General features: G+C 47.6%; 1 protein-coding gene across 3 annotated transcripts in view; it reads right to left on the reverse strand.

Moving 5' to 3' along the window:
- Positions 1 to 23,520, reverse strand: part of TULP1 (TUB like protein 1) — a 264,106-nt gene that overhangs the window by 201,180 nt on the left and 39,406 nt on the right. For all 3 annotated transcript variants that reach the window (XM_072137212.1, XM_072137211.1, XM_072137210.1), the window contains one exon: positions 3,617 to 3,724. In XM_072137212.1, coding sequence (XP_071993313.1) covers positions 3,617 to 3,724 — 108 coding nt within the window. The remainder of the gene's footprint in view (positions 1 to 3,616; positions 3,725 to 23,520) is intronic.

The following is a 23,520-nucleotide window of genomic DNA, read 5'->3' on the forward strand; positions in this document are numbered from 1 at the left end:
GCATTCTGATGATGTGTTTGCAATTCAAATGCATGGGGCAAAACGCATCAAACGCAAACTGGTTATTTAAGTAGCAACATGTGTTCTTTCTTTTAACATTAAAGGGGTTGTCAAATAGGGCCTAATTTGCTGATTGGTGGGATCACAGTGATGGGACCCGTATGGATCATGAGAATAGGGAGCCGATGTACCCCCATCCCTCCCTGAGATGACCAAAGCAGCAAATTGGGCAGGCTGCCCCGTTCATCTCTTTAGCTGACGGAGATAGCTGAGCGCTGTACTTGCTAGATGGGACAACCCCTTTAATAGTGATGGCTAACTGTCACACACATGCTGCTATTAATAAAATGTATTTACTCGTGATGAAGTATTTTGCCCAATTCATTTCAAAATACAAAGCAAACGCATCGTGTGAATGCAGTCTGAAGCAGTTTTGGTATCGAACGCTTACAGTGGATCATTGGAGAGGCTCCTCCTGGGTCCGGCGCTGATTTCTTCTAGAAATGTGCTGAGGGCAGAGGTGTTAGCTTGACGGCTCCAATAGGGGGCGTAAACACTGATAGTGTCTAGGGCAGCACAACACTAAATATGGCCCTGATAAGGTTAGTATAGTCAGTTAGTGATTAGGGATCTATAGTAGCTTGTCACTAGCTGTGTATGTGAAAGGCATGGGGGCACATTTACTAAGGTGCTTGCTCCAGTTTTCTGTCAGACTTTGCACATTCTTTCTAGTGCAAACTGCTTGCACAGGTATTTAAGAAGTGTCCACAACACATTCCAGATGCAACACAAATATCTGCCCTGGAGGGAACATTCTGGTGCTCAGTCAGACCGTGCTCCACGTTTATCATGAGTCTAACAGATTTGTGTTGAACGCCCCATGTTAAAGTTGCACCAAAAAATAGTGGTGACCTCTGTCGGAGCAGTGCAGAGGGTGCCAGTTTCATGAAGAATGTGCACCAGAAATCCTGAATCTGGCGCCCTCTGCACACCACATAAGTAAACTGCACATAGTACAGACTGCACTGTTCTTAATGTGTCCCATTCTCTTTTTTTCATATGGCTCCAAATTGTGATTGTAGATGCCACCAATAAAAAATTATGACTAGTAGCCATGATGTATTAGATATGTTCTTGGCAACTAAGGTGCCAATCTGTGAGGACATTTCAGATATGTCCTTGGCAATATGATGATTAATTAGTATGTGATGAAACTCAGCCCTGAAGAGCAATATTTATTGCAGTTTTATTTTTTACGTAACAAATTAAATGATGGCAAATATTTATTTGTGTACTGCAATCATTTCTCATTTATTTGTGATATATTCGCTACAGGTACATATTTGTCTGTGCATATACAGGCAGTCCCTGTATAGCTTCTTTAGCTTTGTACTTAAGTTGATTTTGTATGTAAGTCGGAACAGCTTTATACTTACTTTTAACTACAGAAAAAAAAATTTCCTGTGATCATTGTAGTCTGGGACTAAAGTAGAGAGCAGAGAGCTTCACTAGAGGTCACAGTGGGCAGAGAGGTGTGTTTGTGGGAGTCATCTGTAAGTCGGGTGTCCTTAAATCTATATAATAATATAATAGTATGTATGTATGTATGTATGTCTGCTAAAGGAATCTGTACTTTAGCGTTTACAATCACCAAATTTTGCACAGCTGCTCTCTGTGATTCCAAAATACACTTATTACCCACTATATATCGGAGCCATTGTCTGCTGCTGTGGCAGTTAGAAGTGTGAGGCGTGATTGGTTGCTATTCTACCACAGGTCATTGACATTAGCTTTGAGCTTTGATTGTTTATTATAGTCAATGAATGTAGAAAGCTAATATGTGTGGTAAGATGGATAGGGATTGAGACAGAGAGACAGGCAGGCAGAGTGCGAGATGGCGCCAGAGTGAGAGACAGGTAGTTGTAGTGAGTGAGAGACAGAGAGAGACTGGCAGGGAGAGAGAGTGAATGAGAGACAGGCAGGGAGAGAGAGTGAATGAGAGACAGGCAGGGAGAGAGAGTGAATGAGAGACAGGAAGGAAGAGTGAATGAGAGACAGGAAGGAAGAGTGAGTGAGTGACAGAGACAGTCGGGGAGAGTGAGTGACAGAGACAGTCGGGGAGAGTGAGTGACAGAGACAGTCGGGGAGAGTGAGCGAGTGACAGAGACAGTCGGGGAGAGTGAGCGAGTGACAGAGAGAGAGAGAGGCAGGGAGAGTGAGCGAGTGACAGAGAGAGAGAGAGGCAGGGAGAGTGAGCGAGAGACAGAGAGAGGCAGGGAGAGTGAGCGAGAGACTGGCAGGGAGAGAATGATTGATAGGCAGATTTAGTGAGTGAGTGAATTAGAGACAGGCAGGGAGAGTGAGTGAGAGACAGGCAAGGAAAGTTAGGGACAGAAAGAAAGGCAGGTAAAGTGAGCATGACAGGCAGGGAGAGTGAGTGAGAGACAGGCAGGTAGAATTAGTTTGAGACAGGAAGGGAGAGTGAGAGACAGACAGACAAAGAAAGAGAATGAGAGATGGGCAGGGAGAGACATGAGTGAATTATAGACAGGCAGGGAGAATGATTGATTGAGAGACAGAAAGGCAGAGAGAGAATGAGAGACTGGCAGAGAGAGTCCGTGAGTGAATGAGAGACAGAAAGGCAGAGAGAGTTAATGACAGCTCTCAAGCATGGGGAGTGAGTGACATAGAGAGAGAGGCAGGGAGAGTGAGCAAGAGACAGGCAGGGAGAGTGATAGACAGGCAGAGAGAGAATGATTGATAGGCAGGTTTAGTGAGTGAGTGAATGAGAGACAATCAGGGAGAGTGAGTGACAGAGAGACAGGCAGGGTGAGTGAGAAACAGACAGATACATAGAAAATATTTTTTTGTTAACTGATTCTATTTTGTTATAGCTAAGAGCAGTTATTTACTCTCCTAGACAATACCAGGTGCTACAGCTAGTATAAATATATATAATAATAATAATACATTATTATTATTATTATTATTATTATTATTATTATTATTATTATTATGCCAGGTGCTACAGCTAGTATAAATATATATAGTGTATGTAGCGGATATGCGTATTCTCAAGTATAACATATGGGATGTGGACATCGTAAAGAGTTTTGGTATATGGGGCTCCACACAATTTTTGCACCAGAACCCATTAGAGTCTTGTTATGCCACTGTTCAAATGTGCATACATGTTTTGTATAAGAGTACAGGCAGTCCCAGGGTTACATACAAGATAGAGTCTGTAGGTTTGTTCTTAAGTTGAGTTTGTATGTAAGTCGGAACTGTATATTTTATCATTGTAACCCCAGCCACAACTTTTTTGGTCTCTGTGACAATTGGATTTTAAAAATGTTGGGTTGTCATAAGAATCAATATTAACACTAAAGCTTCATTGCAGACACCTGTGATATCTGTTACAGCTGATCATTGTAGCCTAGGACTAAAGTACAATAAATTACCAATATCCAGAGGTCCGTTTGTAACTATGGGTTGTATGTAGGTCGAGTGTTCTTAAGTAGGGGACCGCCTGTATACTATTCTGCATGTTATAAAAATAAAAAATCTACACACAATCTTCTAAAATCATATTTTTGTATACAAGAGAACAATCCACCTTTTTTTTTGCCGTTGTCTTTCTTTCCACCATTCGTCTGGAACATGGCTCCACAGTCTTTATTGGCTTTGGCTCCATTACTTTTTGTTGAAAGGTCACTTTTAGCTCCTTGAAGAGAAAAAAAATATATACACGAACAGTTGAAGCGTTGCTTTGTTCCTTAACCCCTCTGCTTCACAGTGTTATTTTATTCATTTTTCAATCTCCACCTTCTAAAATCTAGAACTTTTTTCCTTTTTCTGTGTACAGGTTGTGTGAGGGCTTATTTTCTGCATAACATGTTTTACTTCTCAGTGACATTATTTATTATTCCATGCTGTGTACTGGGAAGCTAGAAAAAAATCCAAATGTGGTGCAATTGTCAAAAAACACATTTGCTTCTCTTTTTGTGGCCTCAATTTTTATGGCTTTCGCTGTGTGCTCCAAATGATAAATCCAATTTATTCTTTGGTTCGGTATGATCAAGGTGATACCAAATATTTATACAGGTTTTATTGTGTTTTTAATATATTTTTAAAAGTTAAAACTGCATCAAAAGTTGGCGAAAAATAAGTAATTTTCATTTTTAGGCAAATACCTTTTTTATGCTTTTTTTTTCAAGATGAGCTGTCGTTTTCAATGCTACCAATTAGAGGCCTGTGTGACCTTTTTGATAACTTTTTATTACAATTTTATGTGATGTAAAATGGTGTTAAAGTGGCGTTTCTGACATTTGGCCGTATTTAGTTTTTTCCATAATTTCCGCAGGGTTCACCATTTTGGGATGCGAGAATACCTGACATGTTTGTGAGTTTTACTCTTTATTTAGTTTTATATTGGTTCTAGGGAAAGGGGGGGTACTTTGAAATTTGAATATTTTTTTTTCTATTTTCTTTTCTATTTTTCTATTTTGATTGTTTCTACTCATGTATTGCGGTATATGGCATTTCTACATAGGATTCATTACAATGTGCTGCTGGGTCATTGTAATGAATCTCCAGAAGTCATACAGTCTCCGGTCTGGCGAAGACCGGCGCTGTAATGGCAACTAATTGCTGCTCCCCAATGTTACAGGGAGCGGCAATCTCAACAAAGATGGCAGCTAGCACCGATCATGGGTAATAGCGGTGGGTGTTTGCTAACATATACATGCTACAATACATGTACAGCATGGAGCATAAAGAAGTTAAAGCGTAACTGTAAAGTTTAAATTTTTCAATAGCTATATCTATGGTAGAGGGTCTAGGGTTTGTATCCCAGGCTGGGCTAATATTTATTTAATTGAACCTTGTGTCTGGGGAAGCCCTAGGTAGACACCATATATGGATAGATGGTGATCTGAACCTGATTACGTGGTCCCTGCTCTCCGCTACCCCGACACTTCTCTCAAAAGCAATCCCTGTCCGATGTCTGCTCTGGGAAACCCTAGGAGATGTAGTGACCATATATGGATAGAGATCTGAACCTGATGACGTGGACCCTGCTCTCCGCTGAAAGTGTTTGAAAGTGTTAACTATGCGGGATCTGGAGGGAAAATCCGTGACAATCTCACAGCTGCCCGTGACATGGGGCAAAGGTAAAAAAAACAGGACTGTCCCGGCCAAACCGGGACGGTTGGGAGCTATGTAACATGTGTAATGACAGGATAAAGCTGGTTGGATAAGAGAGCTTGCCACCTAAAAAGGGGAGTTTATAAAACCCCTTGTGGGTTGAGAGTTGCAAGACTTTGGTGACAGAGGTTGTTCCAGGAGGAGGAAAGCACCAGGTCCTAAGCAGACCTCCACCCTTAGGAATCTGCCCTTCCTTGCTGCTGAAGCAGCCAACCATTTCCTCCAGGCTGTAGCTACCTTACCATGCTGAGAGTGCTGCTGTGGACTGAGATCCAATCAGCCATCTCTATTCAACTGAGTTTGTTGCTGTTGTGGCCATTACCCAGTTTCCAAAAAAGGACTGTAAGTTAAAAGCTTTACGAACGTTGCCTCTGAGTGATCCCTGTGCCAGGCTGTCTACACTCAAGGGCGCCCTAGAAAGAAATCTACACTTTTAGCCTCTCCCCCCATTCTCTTGTACCATCCGCCTACTGGAAACCTGCCAGGCTATGGATGAAGCCTCCGTTCCCTGATAACAGGCACCATGACCACTGACGAGCACTACGCGCTAGTCAGCCACTCAGGTATTCATGGCCCCGGCTTACCCATGCCTCGGAAAGGGCAGACACCAGTGGTGGATGTTGCACCTCTATCTCAATAGAATTTCTATCTGAGTAAAAGTGCATAGGTGTACATGTGTGAATGTGTGTATTTAATAATCTGTGTTTATACTTAACCAGGAGTGGAATGGCCATGTAATGAAATTATAATGCCATGAAATCCCAGTTTGCAGACTGGTCTGCTGGTGTGTGGCTGGTCTACATCTTTAAATAATGAATTGTACCTGTACACAGCGCAGCACAAATGTGCCCATGATATCATGTCACAATCTGCTAGAAAGGCCGTGGCACAATGATGATATCATTGCCCAATGGCCTGTATAGTTGAGAGACATACCTGGGCTTGCAGACCGTGGTAGCTGTGTGGCACGGGCTGAGCTGATGGAAGAAGCACCTGAGCTGATGGAAGGAGGAGGCGGCTGCGGGAGAGACAGTAAAGGTGTCAACGTGTCACAAGTGCTATACAGGCCACCGCACAATGATGATTTAATTGCGCGGCAGCTTGTACAGCTGAGAGAAGCGCTGGGAGACACAGGCCATGGTAGCTGTGCGGCACAGGCTCAGTTAATGGAAGAAGGAGGCGGCCATGGGAGCAACAGTGAAGGTAAGTGATTTTATTTTTGAATTCCTTTTCTGGCGCAACTTAGGTGCTCACTATGGGCTGTAATTGTAGTCGTGGGCCACTTCTTTGCCCTGCCACTAGTTGAGGGGATACTACAACGGGTGCTGTTTTTAACTGGGTATCACTTACTTGTTTATAATTTGGGGGGGAAGCACTGCCGAAAAAATAACTGTAAATAAAATGAAATAAAAAATATAAAGTTTAAACTTTAAATCGTCCCTCTTTTCCCAGAACACATATAAAAATAACTAAAAAGTTAAAGTCATAAACATGTTACGTATCCCCACGTCCCAAAATGCAATATAGTATAAAAAACATTATTCCAAGCTGTGAACACAACAATGGATAATAGCCCCTGAATGTTCAAATCGCTTTTGTTTTTTTTTTAGAATTTTCCATCCATAGATATTTGAATAAAATATAATCAAACGCTCACCTAGGTCCCAAGTTGATATAAAGTATGTCCCTCCAAAAAAATTACACCTTACCTCAGAATTTGGCAAAATGAAAAAAAAAATTGTGTATATTGTGATAAATGTGACCAGGGGGAGGGGTGGCCTTCCCCTACTCAAGTTTCCCACTTTCCCCCAGCCTCCGCTTGAATTGGAGTTATCTTCAGGAGATCATAGTGATCCAATTTCTGGGTCTCTAGCACCCTTGGGTGCAGAGATGGCAATATCTCTGGAAAGGACCATAGCAAATGGGTCAGGTTTGGTATCACTGCGATCCAGGGATTCACCCGGATCCAGAACCTACGACTTCCCCTCGAGAAGCTATTGCTTCTCCAGAGCTCTGATTGAAATACAAGGAAGGAGGAACCAATGAACGCTCCTGTTTGGTGGGTAGAGGTGTGACTGCACCTGATATAATCAAGGCTGCATTGTCTTTTGTCTGGGAACTATTTTAACATCAAGAGCAGAGAGGGATCTTAAGGTGTGGACTATCAGATTCCATAAGGCCACACACAAGGTAACAAACTTACTGAACTGCTGTTACTTGTAGTGCTACCTTGTATTTTGTACTCTGTAACTGTTTATTTCTCTACTGTATATATTGTTTTGTCTAGTGTGCCCTTAAGGCAATTAAATATAAAATCTAATGTAATATATATATATATATATATATATATATATATATATATATATATATATATATATATATATATTATAATAATAATAATAAAAATAATCTAATAAGAGTGTTGCTCTTGATCCATGAATCCCCACAGTCTCCGAGTCTCACTTATATATACATGCTACCGGGTTGGTTCCTCACCCTATATATACCGTTACGGACCGGGCTTATATTAAAGGAACTGGTGGCAGGTCCTTGAGCTCAGGGTTGATAGGATTCTGCCTCACTGAGGCTAGTGAGAGGGATCTTATAGCCATTCAGGCTGTGCTTTATTGTTGTGCCATATCCGGAAGATATGTGGAAACTTTAAACCACTTTCTGCACAACCACTTTGTTGTGCCAGAAACCGTTTGTTCTGGGATTGTCTATATAAGGATAACTAAGTGACCTTGCGTACCCTTCAGGGGTCTGGAACGTCACGGTTTCTTTCACATTGGTGGCAAGCGGTGTGCAATTAAGATAATAGTGTATTGGAGTATGTGATCCATACCCCCAGACACTAAATATTACCAACAGCAGCATTTGTGTTGGGATCTTGAGACCAATTCAGCACTAGACACAGGCAGAGTGCAATTACAGTAAAGGTGTGAGGTACATCAAGTTGCAGTTCTTTGTTAGTTACCAACAGCTGTAAGAATGGCGGGTAGGAACAAAGGCAGAAAGAATGCTGCCACAGCTACTGAGGATGATGCCGTACCGCAGTTGGACCAGGAGGTGGGGGGAAGCTATTGTTCTGAGCTCTGCCCAGATTCCCCAAGAAGCCAGTTGCCCGTGGTCAGTCCCATGTTGGACACCCAAATGCCTGCCCACCCACAGTGTCTGATGGGCTCTGTGGCCATCTTGCAAGCTGCCACCAGTTTACAGGCGGGCAACCATGTTGTGTATGAAACCCTCATGGCTGCTGCAGAATGAGGAGAGCAAGCAGATTCTACAGAGGGACGAGAGGCTGCAGAAAGGCAACAGGAGCATGAACACCAGCTACAGATGCTCCAGCTACAACAGTGTGCTCCTGATAGTCCAGTGTTGCCGCAAAGCTGCAGACTGAGGAATTCCCCCTGCTGGATAAAGGTACTGACTTGGATACTTTTTTTGCTGGCTTTTGAAAAATACTTGTCAACAGTACCATGTGCATGCGGACCAATGCGTTTGGTACCTTACCCCTCGTCTCAGAGGAAAGGCCAGGAAGAAGTTCATGAGTTTGCAGCGGGGGTCTGCTGACAGCTGGACTGACCACATGAGGGCTCTTCTCGGAGCAGTGGATCAGTGGACCTCAGGACTGGGACTTACCACGTTCCAGCAGCTGAAGGAGCAATTTGTCATTGAGCAGTTTTTGTCTAATTGCCCGGAGGACAGCACATTCGTGACTGAAAACCCAAGGAGGCTTTGGAAACAGCTGGACTGGCAGATCAGTATAGCATCAGACTCTGAAGGCCAGGAGACCTGCTGGTTGGAGAGGGGGTAAGACAAACACTATGCCTGCCAGGGATACCATCCCTGATACCCCTGCCCCTAAGCCCAAGGGGTATCTGCCTATACTTCCCTCTCCATGTTGACACCCCCCCCCCCCGTATGTCATCTGTGTAAGCAGCCGGGACACTTCAAAGCCATCTGTCCCCAGCACGGCAAGGACCCGGTACCGTCCCTAAAACCATCCCCTGTTTTTTGTGTGGGTGGAGGTGGTGGGAGGTCCCATGATAACTTGCAGCCCATCACATCACCATAGGCCAGGCCGTGGCCATGGGACTTAGAGACACTGGGGCTGAGCTAACCCTTTGTATGACCAGAACCCTTAGTATACCCAGAAAACCCCCACTGTGTCCGGAATTGGAGGAACAGAACCGGCACTGCCCATTCCCAAGGTGTATTTGGACTGAGGTGCAGGGAGGGGCATAAGGGAGGTGGGGGTATCCTCTAATATTCCTATGAGTCTCCTGCTGGGAACAGACTTGGGCCAGGTAGTGTCACAGTATGTGACCCCAGAATCTGCAAGCTCTGAGCTCTGGCCAGACATCACGAGGTTGCAAGAACAAAGACTAAACTGGCCCTGCATTTCTGCTTGCCAAAACTGGGTGCCGATGTGGCTGCCTACTGCCATTCATGCAACATTTGTCAGAGGGTGGGGAAGGCTGGGCTGCACCCTAAGGCCCCACTGGTGCCTCTGCCGATAATTGATGAACCTTTCAGGAGGGTGGCTTTGGATTTAGTGGGACCGATGCCCGTCCGCAGTAGCTCCGGTAAGGAAGTTGTATTAACGGTAGTAGACTAAGCCACACAATACCCAGAAGCCATAGCTTTGTCCTCCATTCGGGCAGAAAAGGGGGCCACTGAATTGTTAGAGATCTTCTCCTGGGTGGGTTTTCCCCAGGAAATGCTTACTGACAGAGGAACCCAGTTCATGTCAATATTGATGATGTCCCTCTGTAAACAAATACAGGTTGAACATCTGGTGGCCAGCCCGTACCACCCACAGACCAATGGCCTGTGCAAATGGTTAAATGGCACCTTAAAACAAATGTTTTGGCCGATGCCCACGGGCGTGACTGGGGGAGGTACCTCCCACACCTGCTCTTTGCCTACCGGGAGGTTCCACAGGCCTCAACCGGGTTCTCCCCCGTTGAGCTCCTGTATGGGCGATTGGTATGGGGACCTCTGGCCCTGCTGAAAGAGGCCTGGGAAGGAGAATTAGCTACCCCTAAATCAGTGGTGGCAAACCTATGGCACGGGTGCCAGAGGCGGCACTCCAAGCTCTTTCTGTGGGCACCCGGTCCATCGCCCCAGCACCCCATACAGGACTCAAAGAATTTTCCTGTAGTTCCAAGCAACTTAAAAGATGCTGCTTTCAGTGATATTTTAAAGTGATACTTACTTGGCTACTTGGGACTGTAGGAAGAGGGAGAATGTGTAGATAGGGCCCAATTATCTCTGAAGGACTTCCTGCTGGCCCCATGATTCTCTGTGTACAGAGGGACACTGGAAAGAAGCTAAAATGATGCAAATTTTCCCTCCTTTCTTTCTACTGTGTTGGTGTCCTCAGGTGGCCAGTAACATTGAACGTTGTTGAAGAACAGGGAGCAATAAGATACTGCTCTAATTTTGCTTGTCCCCTCGCGATAAATGAAGGGGATTTGGGTTTGTAGTTTGGGCACTCAGTCACTAAAAGGTTCGCCATCACTGCCCTAAAGTGTCGATCATTGAGTATGTCATGTGATTCCATGACAAAATGACGGCCTTAATTAACACAACTGGGACATGACAATATGGTGAAGGCCCAGGCCGACCAGAAGCAATGGTACTACCAGAATGCCCATGATAGGACGTACCAGGTGGGTCAAAAGGTGTAGGTGCTGGTCCTTGTGCCACAAAACAAGCTTCAGGCTGCCTGGGAAGGCCCATACCTCATGCATGAGCAGCTTAACTCAGTCATGTACCTGATCACCCTGGACCAAGCTCGTGGAAGGAGGAAAGCATATCACGAAAACATGATGAAGGCACATCCTGAGCGGGAGGCATGCACCCTAACAGTGTGTAACCTGCCAGAGGAAGGGAAGACCCTACTAAATATGCTTGCCCAGGTCTGGACTGGTTGAACCCTTGCTGATGTGGAAGTAAGCCATGATCTCCTGGTGGAACAGAGAACCCAGCTGTGGGCCACCCTGCAACCTAACCAATCGGGAAGGACCGAGTTGGCAGTACATCATGTGGACACTGCGGATCATCACTCAATCCGGTGTTCAGTGTATTGAGTCTCCCCGGAGTTGCAGAAGCAAATGTGGATGGAGACTGATGAAATGTTGAAAGTGGGGGTCATCTAGGCATCTAGCAGCGCATTGGCCTCCCCCGTCTTTCCAAAGAAAGACCGGACCTCCCTGTTCTGTGTTACGGTCACTGATGCGTACCTGATGCCAAGCTTCGATGACCTGCTCGACCAGCTGGCCGGGGAAAATTACCTGACCATCATGGATCTGAGCTGAGGTTACTGGCAGATTCTCCTGACTCATGAGGCACGGGAACGCTTTGCCTTTATCACCCCATTTGGCCTGTATGAGTCCACTGTAATCCATTTTCGCGAAAAGAATGCCCCTGCCACTTTCCAGTGGATGGTCGACACCCTGCTTAAGGGGTTGGAAGGATATGCGGTCCCCTATCTGGGCGACATTGCGGTCTTCAGTACCACATGGCAGGATTCCCTACAGCACCTGATGCAGGTGCTTGGGCAGATCCGCCAGGAAGGCTTTAAGCCAGGACCATTAAGCCGGGAAAGTGCCAGATGGGTATGAGTGAGTTCCAATGAGAGACTGATGGGCTTGTTCCCAAAATAATTTAAGGTCCTGGACCAGAATCTCTACCGCAGAGACATCGGAGACAGCGAAAGAGGAGGATGAGGGATTCGTCCATAGACCACAAAGAACGGAGCTGCGCCAGTGGAACCAGAGTCCAGGGAGTTATAGGAAAACTCGGCCCATGGTGGCAGATCAGCCCAGTTAACTTGATGGGCTAAGAAAAAGTGGCGGAGATAACAGCCCAAAGTCTGATTCACCGTCTCTACTTGCCCATTCAACTGAGGGTGGTAGGCAGAAGAAAAGTCTAGATTAACTTGTAGCTGGTTACACAAGGAGCGCCAGAACTTGGACACAAACTGGACCCCTCGGTCAAACACGATGTGCAGCGAAAGTCCATGCAGCCGGAAGGTATGATGGAAGAACAAACTGGCGAGCCTTGAAGAAGATGGAAGACTTGGAAGGGGAACAAAATGGGACATCTTGGAAAACTGGTCCGTCACTACCCAGATGACTGTATTGCCAGAAGAGAGAGGAAGATCAATGACAAAGTCCATAGCCACATGAGACCACGGGCAACTGGGTATCTGCAACGGAAGTAACAGTCCAGCCGGTTTGAGACAAGAGGCTTTGTTACGAGCATAGGAGGAGCAGGATCCCATGAATCCTGGACATCTTTGACCAGATCTGGCCACTAGCAGTAGCAGTAGCGGGAGATGAGGGTCAAGGAACGTTGCACCCCTGGGTGCCAGCAATTCGCAAAGAATGTCTCCAAGACAGAATCATCTTCCAGAGGGCAGGTCTGACATGCATCTTGCCGGGAGGTAGCTGCCTAAGATCACCCGGAGCTGCAAAAACAAGTTGTTCAGGAGAGATGATATGCCGAGGAACTGGCTCCTCTCTAACGACATCTGAAGCATGGGACAGGGCATCGGCCTTGACAGTCTTCTCTGCAGGATGGAAGTGGATTAACAGGTTGAAGTGTGAGAAGAACAACAATCAACGGGCTTGCCTGGGATCCAGGCACTGGGCTGTCTGGAGCTACATTGGTTCTCTGTCACCAACAGAATAATTTCTCTCTGCGGGAGAAAAAGTCCTAGAAAAGAAGTCGCATGTGAGAGTTCGGCCCTTTCTGGGTGAGCATAGCTCCAGCTCCTACCGAGGATGAATCTACCTCAAGATGAAAGGGTTTCTCAGTGTCAGGCCTAGTGAGAACAGGAGTGTAGGTGAAAGCGGTGAACGCCTCTTTGGCCGCAGGGGAACAGGTGAGGGGAATGGCACCTTACTTGGTAAGTGGGAGACACCAGAGTGGAAAAATGCGAAATAAACTGCTGATAATAATTCACAAAATGAAGGAACCTCTGAATGGGTCACAGACCTTCTGGGCATGGCCACTGTAGAACTGCAGGCAGTTTAGCAGGATCCATCTAGAGGCCTCTGTCGGAGATTATGTAGCCGTGGAATGGTAGGCTGCATAGGTGAAACTGACATTTTTCAAGCTTGGCGTAGAGATGATTGGCCCATAGAACTTGACATACAAGTGATTGATGGGTCTTGGGGTCTGGAGAATACACCAAGATGTCAACCAGGTAGACCACAACACACGTATACAGAAGGTCCCTAAAAATGTCATTCATAAACTCCTGAAAGACAGCAGGAGCATTATGAGTCCGAATGGCATCACTAAATATTCAGTGTCCATCACTGGTGTTAAATGCCGTTTCCATTCGTCTCCCTTGCAGATTCAGATGAGGTTGCAAGCCCCACGAAGGTCCAGCTTGTAGAACACTTTGGAACCACCCAGACAGTCAAAGAGCTCTGTAATCAACGACAGGGGGTAGTGTTTTTTAAGCATGGCCTTGTTCAGCCCGCAATAGTCTTTACAGTGACGTAGAGAGCTGTCCTTCTTGGTGACAAAAAAAGAACCCTGCACCAGCCGGAGAGAAAGACTTGCATATGAAACATCTTTTCAGGTTCTCTTTGATGTACTCGGACATGGCAGCAATCTCATGAAAAAACATTGGCAAAGCCCTGGTAGCATGCTTGCAGAGCCTCCAGAGATTTGGAAGACACAGAAGAAGTCTGGACAGGTAGAGGTGTCACCATGCAGTGTGTTGGGCATTCTGATCCCCAGGGCAGGACCTCCCTAGTCCTCCCCGGGACTTGAAGTTGCAGCCATGGAAGACCCAGGAGAAAAGATGTAGAGCGTGGCAGTCTTTCTTTCTGAAGAGCTTCCACTTGAAGGCTGACTGAGGAAATGACTAGAGGTTGCTTGAGAGGAACCACCGGAATGTGATGCCAGGAAACCAGAGTGGCATCCACAAAGTTCCAGCAGAACCAGAGTCCAAGAATGCTGAAACTTGCACAGGAGTGCAGGTACGGACACTGAGGAGCACAGGAACTGTCAGGCGTGGAGAAACTGTATTCACATCTAGGGAAACTTCTCCCAGAGAACCTAGGTGCTGGCGCCTCCCGGATATTGGGGGACGGACGGGACAAGCCACAATGAAGTGCTTGAGACTGGCACAGTACAAGCAGAGGTTTCCCTGAGAACGTGGGAAACCGGAACCAAGTGAGGTAGACGTGGAAGCCAGACTTGTGGTTGCTCATGACGCAACTCCTCAGCATGCTCCATGATCCACACGTCAATCTGAGTGGCCAGGGTGATAAGACCACAGGTCACGGGCGGCCAATGCGTCTTTGACCTGAGATAAGTCCTTTTTTAAATGTTTAGGACAGTGCGGCATCATTTCAAGACAGCTCAGAAGCCAGGGGCAGCATACTTGTCATCATACTTGCCTATGGACGAGTCCCCTTGATGTAGGTTCAGCAGCACCATTTCAGCTGAGGAGGCTCATGTGGGTTCCTCGAAAACGGAACAGAATTCAGCAAGGAATGCAATATGGGTAGCCATAACTGGATCACCTCTGATCATAGAGGGGTATCCCAGGCCAAGGCTTTCCCTGAAAGAAGAGTGGCAATGAATGCCACCTTGGAGCGTTTGGTGACAAACTGGGAAGGCATCAGTTCAATGTGCAATGAGCTCTGGGTAATAAAGCCTCTGCGAGCTTGGGATCCCCATTATACTTCTCAGGCATGGAGAGTCTGAGCCTTGGTTGTACCACCGGTAGAAAAGCCGGTGTGACTGAAGAAGTCACAGGAACAGTCGCCGGAGTAGTCATTGGAGCCTGATGCTGGTGCTCAGAGGCAAAGAGCTGTTGCAGTGTGGTGGTAACTTGACCAAGCAGTTCTCCATGTGAAGAAATCTGCTGTGGCTGCTGGGTGACACCTCTGGAAATATCAGCCAGTAGAGATGAGCGAACATACTCATCCGAACTTGATGCTCGTTCGAGCATTAGCGTACTCGAAACTGCTCTTTGCTCGGACGAATACTTCGCCCGCTCGAGAAAATGGTATCTCCCGCCGTTTTGCTTTTTGGCGGCCAGAAACAGAGCCAATCACAAGCCCGGAGACTCTGCACTCCACCCAGCATGACGTGGTACCCTTACACGTCGATAGCAGTGGTTGGCTGGCCAGATCAGGTGACCCTGGAATAGACTAGCCCCTGCCTGCGCTGCTCGGATCATTCTGTGTCTGGATGCCGCTAGGGAGAGAGCTGCTGCTGGTCAGGGAAAGCGTTAGGGTGTTCAATTAGAATAGTGTTAGGCAGGAGTGATTCTACAAGAACCCAACAGCCCTTCTTAGGGCTACAGTAACGTTATACATTTTTTTTTTTTTATTTGCTTGTGGCTGGGCTTGCTGGCACCAGTAGTCCAGCCAGTACCATATTGTGAGGAATTTGCAGGGGGACTTGCTACCGTTGTGTTTAGCTCTTAGTGACACACATATCCACCTCAAACACCAAAGTGGGACAATTTATTAGGGGTTTGATTAGAATTAGGCAGAGTCTGCTGATTTATTTTTTTTTTACCTTTATTTCATTTTATAGCTCAAACTCCTCAGGCACAGCACAAAATCCAGTTGTGTGCTGTCAGTGTAGGTTAGAAACGAGCCATAGCAATAGGATAGCATCGTTTTGATAAAAAATAAAAATATAAAAAAATAAACACAAAAAAAAAAAAAAATTTAAAGTTTACACTTTAATTTGGAAAATGTTTAACCCGAGGGCTAGGGGTAGAGGACGAGGGCGTGGACGTGGGCGTCCAACTACTGCAGGGGTCAGAGGCCGTGGTCCTGGGCGGGGTGAGACACCACCTGCTGATGAGGGAGCAGGGGAACGCCACAGAGCTACACTCCCTAGGTTCATCATGTCTCAAGTTACAGGGAATCGTGGTAGAGCACTGTTGAGGCCAGAACAGTGCGAAGAGGTGATGTCGTGGATTGCAGACAATGCTTCTAGCCATTTGTCCACCAGTCAGTCTTCCACGCTGTCCACCCATGTCACCGAAATCAGCGCTCCTCCACCTCAGCCTCCTTCCCCCCAGTCTGCCCCTCCCAGGAAAATTTGGCATTTGAACCGGCATACTCTTAGGAACTGTTTTCTGGACCCTTCCCACAGTCACATACCACTTGTCCGGTTGCTGCTGAGCAATTTTCCGATGCCCAGGTTTTCCACCAGTCGCAGTCTGTGGGTGATGATGACATTATTGACGTAGTGGAAGAAGTGTGTAAAGAGGTGTCGGACGATGAGGAGACACGGTTGTCAGACAGTGGGTAAGTTGTTGTCAGGGCAGGAAGTCCGAGGGGGGAGCAGACTGAGGGACCGGAGGATGATGAGGTGACAGACCCAAGCTGGGTTGATAGGCCGGGTGAACACAGTGCTTCTGAGATGGAGGCGAGTCCTATAGCAGAACAGGTTGGAAGAGGCAGTGGTGGGGCCAGACAGAGAGGCAGGGCCAGAGCTGGTGCATCAGCGCCAAATGTTGCCCGTAGTCAAGCTCCCGTGGCGAGGGCTAGATTTTCAGAAGTCTGGAGGTTCTTTAAAGAAACACCGGATGAGCGACGGACTGTGGTGTGCAACCTTTGCCAAACCAGGATCAGCAGGGGTTCCACCACTACTAGCTTAACTACCACCAGTATGCGCAGGCATATGAATGCTAAACACCCCACTCAATGGCACCAAGCCCGTTCACCTCCGGCCGGGCACACCACTACTCCTTCCCCTGTGTCATCTGCTAGTCAGCCCCCTGCCCAGGACCACGGCCCAAACTCCTCCTGTGCGAAAACCCCATCTTTGCCTCCATGATCCTCCACAGCATCCACCAGCGTTCAGCTCTCCATACCCCAGACGCTGGAGCGCAAAAGGAAGTATAGCGCAACCCACCCACACGCCCAAGCCCTCAACATCCACATCTCCAAGTTGCTTAGCCTGGAGATGCTGCCCTATAGGCTGGTAGAGACCGAGGCCTTTTGAAACCTCATGGCGGCGGCCGCCCCTCGGTATTCGGTCCCCAGCCACCACTACTTTTCCCGATGTGCGGTCCCAGCCCTGCACAAGCACGTGTCAGAGAACATCATCCGTGCCCTGACCAACGCCGTTTCTGACAAGGTCCACCTGACCACGGACACGTGGACGAGTGCTGCCGGGCAGGGCCACTATATATCGCTGACGGCACATTGGGTTAACTTGGTGGAGGCTGGGACCGAGTCTGACCCTGGGGCTGCTCATAAACTGCCGACGCCGAGGATTGCGGGGCCTACCTCGGTCCAGGTCTCAAAGGCCTACAATGCCTCCTCCTCCTCCCACCCCTCCTCCACCTCCTCCTCTTCCGAATTACCATCCGTGGGCATGGCGCCATCAGTCGGTAGCTCTAGGCACAGCAGCAGTGCCATCGCTAAGCGACAGCAGGCGGTGCTCAAACTGCTGAGCCTAGGCGATAAAAGGCACACCGCCAAAGAGCTATTACAGGGCATCACGGCGCAGACTGATCTGTGGCTGGCACCGCTGAACCTGAAGCCAAGCATGGTTGTGTGTGACAACGGCCGTAACCTGGTGGCGGCTCTGCAACTCGGCAGACTGACACATGTGCCATGCCTGGCCCACGTGTTAAATCTCATAGTTCAGCGTTTCCTCAAGACATACCCCAATCTGTCTGATTTGCTCACGAAGGTGCGCCGCATCTGTGCGCATTTCAGGAAGTCCAGCACAGATGCTGCCACTCTCAGCGCAGCGCCGCCTCCAACTGCCCGCTCACCGACTGTTGTGCGACGTGCCCACGAGGTGGAATTCAACATTAACCATGTTATCCAGAGTTTACCAGCAGCGCAGAGCGATTGTAGACTGCCAGATGTCAACTTCCACCAGAACTGGTAGTCAGGTCAGTCAGCTTCCTCAAGTCTACAATGAGGAGTGGACGTGGATGTCTGATATCTGTCAGGTGCTGAGTAACTTTCAGGAGTCAACACAGATGGTCAGTGGCGATGCCGCCATCATCAGCCTCACCATCCCGCTGCTTGGCCTGTTGAAAAACTCTCTGGTCAGCATGAAGTCGGAAGCTTTGCGCTTGTCACAAGAGACGGGGGAAGAAGATTCCCTTGTTGATAGCCAAAGCACCCTTAGGTCTGTTTCTCAGCGCATATCGGAGGAGGTGGAGGAGGATGAGGAGGAAGAGGAGGAGAATGTTGGCGAGACAGAAGAGGGGACCATTGTTCAGTCCTTCATTGTTCAGCGTGTATGGGCAGAAGAAGAGGAGTTGGAGGAGGAGGAAATGGGTCAGTCAGGCCAGTGAGGGGAGTGAATTCTTGCGCGTTGGGACTCTGGCACATATGGCAGATTTCATGCTAGGCTGCCTATCCCGTGACCCTCGCGTTCAAAGAATTTATTCCAGCACCGATTACTGGGTATTCACTCTCCTGGACCCACGGTACAAGCAAAATCTTTCCACTCTCATCCCTGGAGAGGAAAGGAGTGTGAGAATGCATGAATACCAGCAGGCCCTGGTGCACAAGCTGAAACAGTATTTCCCTTCTGACAGCGCTAGCGGCAGAGGGCGTAGTTCTGCGGGACAAGTAGCAAGGGAGAGTAGGCGAGCAGGCAGCTTTTCCAGCACTGGCAGGGGTACGCTTTACAAGGCCTTTGCCAGTTTTATGTCACCCCAGCAAGACACTGTCACCTGTCCCCAGTCTCGGCAGAGTAGGGCTGATCTTTACAGAAAGATGGTGTGGGAGTACGTAGCTGACCATACCATCGTCCTAAATGATCACACAGCTCCCTACAACTACTGGGTTTCAAAACTGGACATGTGGCACGAACTGGTGCTGTACGCCTTGGAGGTTCTTGCCTGCCCTGCCGCTAGCGTGTTGTCCGAGCGGGTTTTCAGTGCAGCTGGTGGCATCATCACCGATAAGCGTACACGCCTGTCGACTGACAGCACTGACAGGCTGACGCTTATCAAGATGAATAAAGCCTGGATTTCTCCGGATTTTCATTCTCCACCAGGTGAAAGAAGCTCAACCTGAATAATGTATGCACTCCTCCTCCTCATTGTCCTCCTTCTCCTCCTCTTTGTACACTAAAGCATAGGAAACTGGCTATTTTTTGCCAGGGCCAACTGGCTCTAGCTATAGTACTCTATGGGGCAAATTTACTTACCCGGTCCATTCGCGTTCCAGCGGCGGCTTCTCCGCTCTGGATTCGGGTCCGGCCGGGATTTAATAAGGTAGTTCTTCCGCCGTCCACCAGGTGGCGCTGCTGCGCTGAAAGTAAACTCATCGCGCCGGAATGCACCGAGCTGGACCAGGTGAAGGTAAGCGGTCCTTATGCGACACATTTTCGTTTTTTAAATGCGGCGGTTTTTCCGAATACGTCGGGTTTTCGTTCGGCCACGCCCCCCGATTTCCGTCGCGCGCATGCCAGCGCCGATGCGCCACAATCCGATCGCGTGCGCCAAAATCCCGGGGCAATTTAAGTACAAGCGGCGCAAAACGGAAATATTCGGGTAACACGTCGGGAAAACGCGAATCGGGCCCTTAATAAATGACCCCCTATGTATTTAATTTTTCTGGAGGACCACCTACCTGCTCCTCTGGTTTGAAAACTTTTTTGGACTGCCACATACAGGCACTCAATTTATTTATTTTTTCTGGAGGACCACCTACCTGCTCCTCTGGTTTGAAAACTTTTTTGGACTGCCACATACAGGCACTATCCAAATTAAATTGTCTCCATAGCAGCCTCCACATGTCGTCTTTTTAGCTGGCTCCACACGTTGTCTCCATTGCTACCTCCACACGTCATCGCCATAGCTGCCTCCAAAAGTTGTCCATATAGCTGCCTCAATACATTGTCTCCTTATCAAACGAACTGTGTCAGGCAGAATTTTGGGTTGTTTTCATGGATTCCACATCAAACTTGTTAACTTTGTCGCCACCCTGCTGTGTAATCCACAAAATATACTGGCAAACTTTTATCATTTACCAATATTATTTCAGCGCTTCTTGCGCATCTGTTTACATTCCCCTCACCCGCTATATCCTAAACTTATAAGAACGCTACTACACTTGATCTTATACAAAAGGTTCTTAGAAGTGCTGTTTGGGGAGTAGCCTAGAGACAGGGGCTTGGATTGGCGAAAGCTCGCCTGGCAGCGGAGCGCCAGCTCCATCTCAAGATCCAACTAACATAGTTTTAACTGCAGCACCTTTAATCTACTACTAGTTCACTGCCTCCATACATCGTCCCCTTATCAAACGAGCTGTGTCAGGCAGAATTTTCAGGTGTTTCACCAGATACATAGTGGAACTCGGCCCATCTGTCGCCGCCATGCTGGAGACCTGAAGTTGCAATCATAGCAGCGCAATATGGATGCCCCACACAGTCGCTCTTAATCATGGAACCATTTCCGTAAAAACAATTAAAAATAGAACCACTATGCTGTTCCATTATTCCTAGGTGAAATATTCAAACGACCCGGCCTGAGTTGAAAATTATAATTTTTTCAAAGTAAACGCTACTGGCCCCCCGGCCCATTTTGGGTGGGGAGAAGCCGAGAGACAGGGGCTTGGACAGGCGAAAGCTCGCCTGGCAGTGGACCGCCAGCTCCATCCCAAGATTAGGCAGCCTCAGAGGCATCCATGCATGCTGCCCCTGCTGTTTCCTGTCCATTTTGCCTCCACGATCCTCCACAGCGTCCACCAATGTCTCATTTCAACTCTCTATACCCCAGACGCTGGAGCACGAGAGGATATGCAGCACATCATCCCCTTATCAAACGAGCTGTGTCAGGCAGAATTTTCAGGTGTTTCACCAGATACATAGTGGAACTCGGCCCATCTGTCGCCGCCATGCTGGAGACCTGAAGTTGCAATCATAGCAGCGCAATATGAATGCCCCATACTGTCGCTCTTAATCATGGAAGTCGTCTCCATGGCTGCCTCCACATGTTGTCCCCTTATCAAAAGAGCTGTGTCAGGCTCATTTTTCGGGTGTTTCACCAGATACGTTATGGAACTTGGTCACTTTGTCACCACCATGCTGTGTTATCGACTAAATATACCGTCAACCTTCTGTTCACATAGGAAATCATTTCACCTCCTTTGGTGAAACCTGAGTCCATTTAGGGTATGTCGCCATGAGACTCTCTAGCCTGCCACTGCTGCCGCTGCCTCTGCATGTTGTCCCCTATAGTGTCAGGGTCAATTATTGGATGTTTTATATGCTATCTAGCCTCATTCGGCCACTCTGTCATGGCCATGCTGTTGCCCATAATTTTGGCATAATGGTGCGATTAAGCAGCCTCAGAGGCATCCATGCATGCTGCCCCTGCTGTTTCCTGTCCATTTCTGTGGTGTTTCCATCCTTTTCTGAGGTTCCCAGGTGTTTGGCCAAGCTTCCCTGTGCAGAGCCTTGGTCCCCTTGAAAAATCCTCGAGTCTCCCATTGACTTCAATGGGGCTCGTTATTCGAGACGAGCACTCGAGCATCGGGAAAAGTTTGTCTCGAATAACGAGTACCCGAGCATTTTAGTGCTCGCTCATCTCTATCAGCCAGTATCGGAAGTGGCACCATGGCGGGGTCCATGGCCGGATCTTCCTGTCAGGGTTCAGGGTCAGTGAACCCCCTGAACCACCGCGGGAGATGGTACTAGCTGACACCTGGTATCAGCTTCTAAGTGGCACCTGGTCTTCACCAGAACCCGCCGCATAGTGGGAAGGACTTGCTGCGGCAGGGTGTCATCACGTCGTTCCACAGGTGTGACTAGCCTCCGGTGGCAGCCAGGGTCGGGTACAGGTAGGTAGTTAGGGCTGGTGGCAGAGATGCAAAGATCAGAGTTCAGGTATGGGGTTGGCAACAGGAGATCAAGGCAAGGAGGGTACAGGAACACAGGGAACAATGCAAGGAAGATTTCTCTTAGGCCATGATCTCAAATATCCAGAAGGAAATTATGGGAACAGCCGGCCTTTAAGGAAAAACCCGGAAGTGGCCAGCGCCTTGTAAGATGCACCATAGGGAATGCAGAGTTTGTGGTCATAAACTGCCTACTGGTTATTAGAATGCCACTTGTAATTGTTGTATTGGCAAAATTTTAACTCCATTTGGATTGAATCACTAAAAAATGTAGTTAGGGAAGAAGTTCAGAATATGCAGTATATGTCGCAGAGAGATTGGGGTCAGGAGAGGAAGGCGCCACTTCTGTTCACGAATCAACCTCTTTGACCTCAGAAGCAGAGCATGCAGGGCGTCCATTGTTTAGCAGTGATGACTCTGATCACCTTCATAAGCACGTCAGGATCACCATGGATATCGAGGATAAAAGAGAACCTAGATCTATCCAGGATATCAAGTTTGAGGGGTTTAAAAAAAGGTGTAAACAGGTCTTTCCTCTTCATGAAACAGTAACATCTTTAATTAAGAAGGAATGGAATTCTCCAGTCAAAAAAATCATATATTCCCAGATCAATTAAGAGGAAATATCCCTTTCAAATGGATGTTTCCAGCTCCTGGGATTCAGCTCCTAAGGTGGATGAGTCTGTGGCCAAGGTACTCTGTAGGTCACCTCTTCCCTTTCAGGATATGGGTTCTCTTAAAGGAAACCTACCACTTGAAGTGGCAGGTTTGCAATGGCAATACCGAGCACCAGCTCAGGGTGAGCTGGTGCCGGAGCCTATTTTAGTTAGTGTTTTAAACCGCGGTATCGCGGTTTAAAACACTTTTTAAACTTTATGGCCGGCGCAGGCAGGTACGCGCTCGGCGCTTACCATGCGTGCGGCTCTCCTTCACTTCCTATGTAGCCGCGTGCACGGTAAGCGCCGAGCGCGTACCTGCCTGCGCCAGCTATAAAGTTTAAAAAGTGTTTTAAACAGCGATACCGCGGTTTAAAACACTAACTAAAATAGGCTCCGGCACCAGCTCACCCTGAGCTGGTGCTCGGTATTGCCATCGGAAACCTGCCACTTCAAGTGGTAGGTTTCCTTTAAGGATCCCATGGATAAGAAGATGTAAAGTTTCCTTAAGAGATCATGGGATTTGGCTACCTCTGCCTTTAAGCCCAATATTGTGGCTGTTTGTGTAGAACACTCTATGTTATTCTCTATATATATAGTGATATTCAAAACAAAGTACCTAGAGGCACTTTAGCCTTATCTATTACAAATGTCCAGAAAGGTGCCGCTTTCTAGCAGATGAATCTAATGACGCACTAAGACTCACAGCCCATTCTTATGCCTTATCTAACTCAGCCAGAAGGAACTGGCCAGGGGAATTCCATGTGATGGTAAATTGTTGT

This window comes from Engystomops pustulosus, chromosome 2 (assembly GCF_040894005.1).
Source record: "Engystomops pustulosus chromosome 2, aEngPut4.maternal, whole genome shotgun sequence".
Classification (NCBI taxonomy): domain Eukaryota; kingdom Metazoa; phylum Chordata; class Amphibia; order Anura; family Leptodactylidae; genus Engystomops; species Engystomops pustulosus.